This window comes from Dendroctonus ponderosae, unplaced genomic scaffold, assembly GCF_020466585.1.
Source record: "Dendroctonus ponderosae isolate FM_Combo_2020 unplaced genomic scaffold, Dpon_F_20191213v2 Dpon_F_20191213_9, whole genome shotgun sequence".
Lineage (NCBI taxonomy): Eukaryota > Metazoa > Arthropoda > Insecta > Coleoptera > Curculionidae > Dendroctonus > Dendroctonus ponderosae.
The window spans coordinates 7,379,094-7,387,459 of record NW_026019116.1 but is presented as its reverse complement, the minus strand read 5'-3'; the positions used below and the strand labels follow the sequence as shown (position 1 = coordinate 7,387,459).

Genomic DNA, 8,366 nt, shown 5'->3' with positions numbered 1-8,366 from the left:
GTAATAAAAGACGTGAGGAAATTCTGTCTCTTTTAAAGACAAAAATTTTTGAGGCGAAATACCCAAAAAGAAGTTTGTAAAAATGAATCCGCCTCAACCATATAGAACTTATCTGCAACTTAGGTATGCTGATTTTTGATTTGGACCAACTGGCCACAGTGGCCTGCGATACCACCCGATTTAACATCACTCGGCTTTAAGTTGAGAGGCAATTTTCTCAAACTAGATGGAACTTTAAAAGTTATTAAATTGCCTTTTGGGCATAATTTCCAGTTAAAACTCGAAAATTCCTGAACAGATTGGCTCATTCCTTCGGCAAATCGCACACTCACAATTTAAACGCCCCGGTTGACATATTTCGGTTTTTCAAAATCGTCTTTCATCCATACCCTTCCCGTTCTTAATGGTCGTATAATGAACGTCAGCGTTGGCTGACAAGAATTGATAAGTTTATTGCACCTTCTTAAAAGCCTCGGGAAACTTTATGAGGTTCGTGTCGGTAACGCCCAGTTTCCGACCGGGGTGTCTATTTTGTTTGTTCCTTTTCGGCTTGCCAATTAATCAAAAACAGGCGCTAAACGTTCAATTCCTTTGCAATTTAATATGTGAAAAACCATCAATTTGCGCAGTTTTACTGCCAAAGGCAACAAGTTTAATTGCAATGTTTTGGTGAGATTTCATTTTCCGTAATTTTCTCAATATGTTTTTGCTGTTGAAGTGCCTAAATCAGCCAATTTTGCAGCAAATATGTCACAGACATTATTAGATGTTTCTGAGAGGCTTCTAAACCTTTCCCTTCGTTGTGCCCTGATCTTGCCACAATAACAACCAAACTTTCCTTATTGTGTATCTGTTTATACCCATTTACAACTTCCCGCATAGAAAATATCCATATAAATAAGTTTGCTGGAAGTTTGCGAGATTTTTGGACGCCTTGGTTCGTACTTTTATATCCTAGAACGAAATGAATTGTTGGAGATTTCCGGCTTGCGTTTCCTCCGAGGATTTAGACGCCAGATATATCGGTGATAGCGTACGTTTTGCATCCATAAAAAAACGCTTCACCTGGAGACTTTAAAGCCACATCAAAAGGTAGAAAATATATAAAAGGCGCCGTGTTTCCCTTCTGCGGCAAATGCCCCCACAGAACGCAATAAGTGAAGTAACATATCACACACCATTAGGGTTTTCAGAGTATCCGGAATAGTCTGCCTAAACGCGTTTTAACCATCCCGGCCCTTAAATACTTAATACCCCAGTTGGCGAAATAATGGGCCCTTAAGTGGAAGGGAGAACCTAGTTAGGACGTTATTTAGACCATCAACCCTATAGGATTTTTTTATTTTTTTATAGGGGCTTCACTGGGCGCACCTGTGCAGGGTTTTATTTGGGGCTCAGATTGCCAAGGGAAGCGTAATGAAACACATAAAAAACCTTGTAATTAAGTTTTTTTTAACTCAAAAGAACTCACTAGCAATATGAGTCAGATGTTTTTGCCCATTTGGTGGTTTAATTTTAAATTTTCTGAAAAAGGTTCACCCTTTTGGGGCGTTTTGAACATTGAAATTCCAAACAATCGCAACTTGTCCATGCCGAAATTAGTCTGAAAAAGCCATCAAAATTCCCAATGTTTTACTCCAGTTTGAAAACCTCTTCTTCTTCAAATGCCATGTTCAAAAGCCCATCAGCACTGCTATTTCTTCAAAAATTGTGTTTTTTTTTTATCTTCCTCGGACTATCCAAGGAAATTCCCTTCCTTTTTTTAAATAATCTTCTGTCGTTCATGATAAATAAACATTGATTTCGGTTTCGTCACCATTTAATTCGTTCCTTCGTCATCCACTGCGTGTTTTTGCCTTTGGCTTCAATTAGAATTTATTCACAATTGTTAATTATATTTCTTCTTATTTCCTCGCATTGTTGGTCAATGATTGCGAAACTTGTTGGCAATTTTTTTCAGTTTTGCTTCAAAAACAAATTAATTCGTTATCTGGAGCTTAAGAGTGCCAACCATCCGATTTTCACATAGGAAAAATGTTAATTTCTGTAGGTTTCGTTATCTTCAAAGCATCTGCGACAGTTTGAACAACCAAGGAAAAAACGGGGTTTTCTCTCATTTGAAGTAATTATACTTTATAACCCGTTTGCTTAAAGAAAGCAATTGTTTAGATCTAAAACATTATTGCTTAAGCGTTAATTTAGTTCTCTTTGTATTTGTTTTTTGCATCTTTAATTTATTCTGGGTTTGTATAAACTCCTTCACGTTCTTTGCAGGTTTTGTCATTTCTGTCTAAATCGTTGCTTTCCCCACATCTGTTCCCATAATATTTATCTTTTGCTTGACTAATTTTAATGCCAGTAACCTTTTATAGTTGTGAGCAATTATGCTATCGATTTTTGATACTTAGTTTTGTCCCGGTCATTGTACCAATTTTTTTCTCATTCGCGTTCGTTTTTCGTTTTCACTTAGAATTAGTTAGTTATACTTCTTTTTAGTTCCTCCAATTGTTCTTCAATACGTTCAAGATCTGAAGTTTGGCATTTTATTGAAAATTTGTTCAAATCTACTTGGTGATTTTTTGGTTCCTCTGATTATTCGAAAAGTAAACCACAATTTCTGAAAATCGCACACACGAACATGTTTTCGGCACAAGAAAATACACAAGCTTTTATCCCGCTTATTTAAACCCATTGGTTTAGTATCGAGGAAATTTGGTTATTCCACATACAATAACACTCGAATTTCATATATTTTAAAAGCAATATATTCAGATATCTCTTCAATGTGTTGAAAATTATACATTTCTTAACAAACTACTTTTAACAACGCTATATATTTTTCTTCATATAACTCTTTAAATATGGACCGTTTCGGGACAACTGTTTTCGATAGGTACCAGACTTCCACAGCGCTATAATCGTTTTAAGGTAGCACAACTCTTTTGGTCCAAAAATGGGAGAAACACACAAATGGAATAAAAACTTTCAATTCAGCAATCAACATAGCAAAGTGTCAATTATAGTGAGTAAAACACTAAGTAAAAATTGTGCTTGAAGTGGCCACTTTTTCCACTTTCCACCCTAAAGATAATTCTATAGTAGTAACTGCTACAGTTTTTCGCGCATTTGCGTATCACCTAGTAAGCATTGTTATATTTAAGTGTACCCGCTGAAAAAACTCGCCAATTCTTGATTACTGATCATACGAAGCAATGAATCGGTTTAATCAGCCAAGTAACTTTCACTTATAAAAGCCCACTTTTCAACAAACTTGCTAGTGCTCTACTGGGTAAATCAAAACCTCCATTATGAGAATGTTTTCCAAATAAAACCACATCAAACCCCTATTATATAATTAGAGCGCGACGTTTTAAAAAGTGTAAATATATAGTTGATATGTTATTGCTAAAATGTATTTTTAAAATCGCTTTAACAATATAAACTCTAACAATGTTGCGTTATCACTAAAAATATTGCCTCTATTCGTTATAATTGAATATTTGTTGTTTAATGCGATCTATCTACCACCTACATAAGTCAAAAGCCATATAAAACTCTCGAAGATCATGGCCGAATTTAACTGCGGAAAACGGCCCTTGTTCTCGTATAAAAATGGACTTGTCAAATATCGCTTAATTTTTAAAATAGCTTTCGAAAATCACAACTTTTTTATCAATTTCCCGCAAACCTGCCAAAGAACTCACATCAATTCGATCTTGAAAGGAAAAAGGACACGCAAGCAAAAAATCAATATCAAACTCTTCAACTAGCACAGCTCCTATCACAGTTATACCTAGTTCCGAAGTTGATATGATAACTAAATCGCCTACAGTAACTTCTATCCTTAATGGGCAGACAACTAAACGCAATGGACAGAGGAGTTACTCACAAACCTTCCTACAAAGAACTATTTATTGCAAACATGTTTTTTGAGCTCTAACCGTAAGTGAAATATGTATCTTTGATTGCGCAATGATTCTCATTCCTTCACAACCTAGTATCCAGACCTGCGACCTAAAGTCGCATACACAATATATTGCTCATTGTTTCTTCCATATTTCTAATTCTGTTCAATTCGATGAGATTGTCGCCTCAGCAGATGATCAAATTGCCGCTATAATTCGTCAAAATCGTCTTCTTTAAGAGCTAAAGGAACCTGGACCCGGCCTTGAGTGCCTCTCCTCCTCAAAGGAGAGACCGGAGGGCTGCATTGGGGAGTGGATGGAGCTGTTAAGTTCATCCCACTGGAGGACAAGTCGACTCGGCTGCCTGATCGTGATGGTGGAGCTGAAGCTGAAACAATATCTTTGTTTGCTTCAGTGTGTTGTAAAGTGTTCATTGCTTGGGCATTTTTTATGATTTTCCGAAACTTCCAGAAAATTGTAGGCCTTTTGTGGAGTACAAAAATAACAAATTGATTGATTTTGTCTCAATGGTCTGTTGATTGAGGGAATTTCATAATAGATGCTTCCAGCTCTAAATTGGTAGTTGGGAATTTTTTGGCAGACAGTGCAGTTATGTGAAGAAGATTACTTTAAATCAGGATTTAACGCAATCCGAACAATATTCTTCAGGTGTTTAGAACCGGATTTCGTCTATTGGTTCTAGTAATTTCAAGTTTTCAGTAGCTCCAGGTTAGAAGATATAAACAGAAAAGTTTGCACTTGTTCTAATAATAGTGATTTTTGCACCGGCAAATGTGGAAAATATCAAAGTTTGATATGATTAATCGGGATTTAATAATAATATTTTACCGGCGTTTAGAACTAGATTTATTCTAGTGGTCAAGTTCCTACTGGTTCTAAATTAGAAGGCACTCATTTTAAAACAAGACCTTGTCGTTTGAAAGACTGACTTTTGCATTTCCACTTGAAAAAGTGAGAAAACTCGAGTTTTCTTCTGATTAGAATGAAATTTGCACCACTCATTGCGTAGCCAGTATCTTCTGTGGATGGAAGGAAAAATTACAATGCATGTTTCGTGTTCTAGATTAATATTTGGACATTTTTTCCGCCAGAGAGTGCAAAGTTCACTTTACACCAGATATCAGTATCAGAAAAATCAGGATTTTTTGCAATATGGATGGAATTTTCCTAGAACTCACTACCAGGTTTCTTCAATTGATTCTGAGAGTTTCAAGTTTCTGCTTGCTGCAGATTAGAAGCTGTGAATTTTAAACGAGCCCGCACTTGTTTGATTACACTCTTGCTTTTGGCACGGTGAAAAAATAAAGCATTGGTGCTGTGGAAACGAGCTTTTTTATGAAAAAACACTAAAAATTTTGCAGTTTCTGCAAATGAGACAATTGTTCAATATATGAATACAGATATGTAAAAATATTTTTTTAGACATGTTTATGTAATTTGAATTTTTTTAATTTCAATAGTTTTCTCGGGGTTTTCAGAAATAAATGTCTGCCGTGGGCTGTAAGAGTTTCAAGTCGCTACTTGCCCCAGATAAGCAGTTATGCATTTTAGACAGAAATCTTGCACTTTGAAAAAACTGATCTTATCGTTGAAAAAAAAGCAAAAATCACGACTTTCTATGGTTGTAATCAGTTTTTCTATGGAGCGTGAGAATTTCGCCGAGTTGCGTGTTGTTTCCAAATTAAAAGTTAAGAGTTTACAATATTGCAATAAAGGAAATTTTCTATCAGTATCTACAACGTTGGCAAGAATATTAAGATGGAAAAGCGCGATTTAAATACAAATCTCAGAAATTTGATACTCAAGTGTCTTCAATAGAGGATAAAAATCTCAAGATGCTGGAGATCAGAAGTTAGGGAGTTTTCAAACTGGGAGTGCAGTTGTGTAAAACTGATGATTTGCGGAAAAGTTACACGAAGTCGCCAAAAATCAGGATTTAGTACGATTTTGATGTAACTTTCAAGGCTTTAAATAGGCTTAAAATCTATAGACTGCGAGAATTTCAAGGAGCTTATAGATTCAGTTTAGAAGTTTTTTTCAGGATGCTTGAAAATTTGTCAATTCGGTAATTTTTGAACCTTGTGCAAGTGGGAAAAACTCCAGATAAAATGGCGCAATTCTAATGAAAATTTAACAGTTGGCATGCGTAAGTGTTTTCTATCAATGGTAAAAACTTTAAGTTTCTATTTGCGCCTGATTGAAAGTTATGAGTTTTAAAAGGAGAGGCTGCAAAATTGTGTATTAAATTGAGGGCAGCATTTGCAAAGCTTGAGGACGTTGATTAAATTTTTAAATTTTTCTGAATCTAGACTATTTTATACACAGGTAGTAAAAATCTTAAGGTGATCGTTGGATGGGAAATTAAATTTTTTCAAAGGCCAGTTTTCTGAAAACTTTTTTCTAGAGTAGGATTGCAGAGATGCAGAAAATCAGAATACAATGCTTCCTCAAAAACAGTTTATAAAGTTAATATTCAAACGTCTTGTATGGATGGTCAGAACTTCAGGTTTCTTGTCGCTCTAGACTAGAAGTTAGACATTAAACGGAAGCCTGCAGTTGAAAGGAAAAAATCGGTTAAAAACTAAACGAATGCACAGAAGTGACTGTTGCGAATTGGTATATAAATGAGAACTAAAAATCACAATTATGTCCATTTATTCATTCAGAATTTAGACCGATATTTGCTTTCTCCCAAACATTATTGGCGACTGATCAAAACTCTTCAAAGGAAAAGTCGAGTAGATAAACTCTAAAATTTTGCGCATTAAGTGGACTTAGATTGGTTCGCTGTTCTAAACTTATCTCTTTGTGAAAACTGAAACAGAGGCTTAAATTGAAAGCATGCTAAAAAAGGTGTTGAGTTTTCTAAGATCAAATGCACTTTGAAGATGTATTTCTCCTCATCTCCATTAATTTCTGTATACAAGCGCTTATTATAATTAAAGCACAGCATTTTTACTTTAGAAAAACTGGCTTCACTGGGAGGGAAAGCAACATATTATATGGTTTAACCGGGGAAAAACTTGTTTGTTTTAATGAAAGCCCCAAAAGTGTTTATGATTATTTTTGCAATAAGCATATGTTGGTTTAAGAAAATTCGTTAGAACAATAATTGCTATAATTTTAGCGATTGCACCAGCAAATTTAGTCGGGCAGTGTAGCTCTAGCGACTTGTTTTCTCGGAGCGCAACCAGACAAATCTAGAACGCGAGTTTTCTAGCGATTTCCGAACGTTCCGAGAACGTCACCTTTTCCATATAAAAAGCGTCGGGATGGCGAATGCCGTCAGTTTAATCATCGCTTTGAAAGCTGCCACAGCTGAAATAAACGCGCCGACATTAAACGCTCTTTAAACGATTCTTGTGGAAATTTCTAGTGAAAATGTCCAGACTAGTGCCAATTTTGTTCAGGGACATGATGCGCCCTTGGAGACAGTTGGAGAACGAGATGCAAATGATCGAGCAGAGATTCTTCGATCGGTCGCCTTTCGTCAACAGACCGAGCTACTTCTTCAAATACCCCGAATCTGAACAGGCGGCAGTTGCCCAGTTGAAGGACAAGTTCCAAGTGAAACTCGATGTGGAGGGCTTCAAGCCGGAAGAACTGAAAGTGAAAACTCTGACCGATGAAAATGCCATTGAAATCGAGGGAAAACATGAGGAGCGCGAGGACGATCATGGCTTCATTTCCCGACAGTTCCTGCGGAGGTTCGTCCTGCCCAAAGGACACGACTTGAAAGGGGTGGTGTCCAATTTGAGCGAGGACGGCGTTCTAACAGTCACCGCCCCAAGAAAGCCCCAGGAAATTTCGCAGGGGAAACCCATCCAGGTGGAGCACATCGGGGACGGAAAAGACAAACAGTAGTTTCCCACCAAAGCATTTTATTAGTATTTACTGTTCCTCGAATCTAGACTGAATCCCTAAACTAAGCTACTTGTTTTTGTGTTAGCTGGTGAAATGTTGCGCAATATGCAATAGAAATAAAGAATGAAAGTTATTAAGCGATTTTTTATTTCTTACCCAAACTTCGAAGACCCGCAGGGCCGGATCGGGGCCGGCCGCCAGTACTGCAAGTGCTGCTTCTGGTACTGCTAGAGCTCGGACTTCGGTGCATTTCTGACTGAGATCTTTGATTGGTTCGGGTGCGCGGTTTCCTTTGGGATGCGGACCTGAAGACATGTCAAGCTCTAAACTTTGCATGAAAAAAAAATTGTTATCAGGCTGCAATTAGTCTTGCTAGAAAAAATCTAAATTCAGTGCAACCCACATAGCGAAATGATATTCCCAGAATATACCTGGGACATTCATGTGATGTACATGCATATTCCTGGGACATACATGAGTTCCATTATGAACATTCCATGCATGTCCCAGGAATCTGTCAGAGTTAATACACTGTATGTTCATGGTATGTTCTGGGAATGTACATGTGTATGTTCT

The 8,366-nt window shown here is 36.9% G+C and overlaps 3 protein-coding genes across 4 annotated transcripts in view; 2 read left to right on the top strand and 1 right to left on the bottom strand.

The window, feature by feature from the left end:
• Positions 1-8,366, top strand: part of LOC109542912 (low-density lipoprotein receptor-related protein 2) — a gene marked incomplete in the record, with an annotated part of 133,116 nt that overhangs the window by 87,211 nt on the left and 37,539 nt on the right.
• Positions 2,743-8,366, bottom strand: part of LOC109539392 (dual specificity protein phosphatase 22) — a 12,120-nt gene continuing 6,496 nt past the window's right edge. Inside the window, exons 6-7 of one of the 2 annotated variants that reach the window (XR_002172112.2) lie at positions 7,947-8,113; positions 2,743-4,293 (exon numbers count right to left, since the gene is read on the bottom strand). Coding sequence is in view for 1 of the 2 variants with exons in the window: in XM_019907109.2 (XP_019762668.1) it covers positions 4,115-4,293; positions 7,947-8,095 (328 nt within the window). In the remaining variant the exon portion in view is untranslated. The remainder of the gene's footprint in view (positions 4,294-7,946; positions 8,114-8,366) is intronic. The other variant, XM_019907109.2, reaches the window with a different exon arrangement.
• LOC109539393 (alpha-crystallin B chain) lies at positions 7,196-7,923 on the top strand. Its single transcript, XM_019907111.2, has one exon. The coding sequence runs from the start codon at positions 7,308-7,310 to the stop codon at positions 7,788-7,790; it is 483 nt and encodes a 160-aa protein (XP_019762670.1). The 5' UTR covers positions 7,196-7,307; the 3' UTR covers positions 7,791-7,923.

What these genes read in the sequence shown, in the direction of transcription:
- LOC109539393 (XM_019907111.2), top strand. Translation starts at nt 7,308, where the DNA reads ATGTCCAGACTAGTGCCAATTTTGTTCAGGGACATGATGCGCCCTTGG.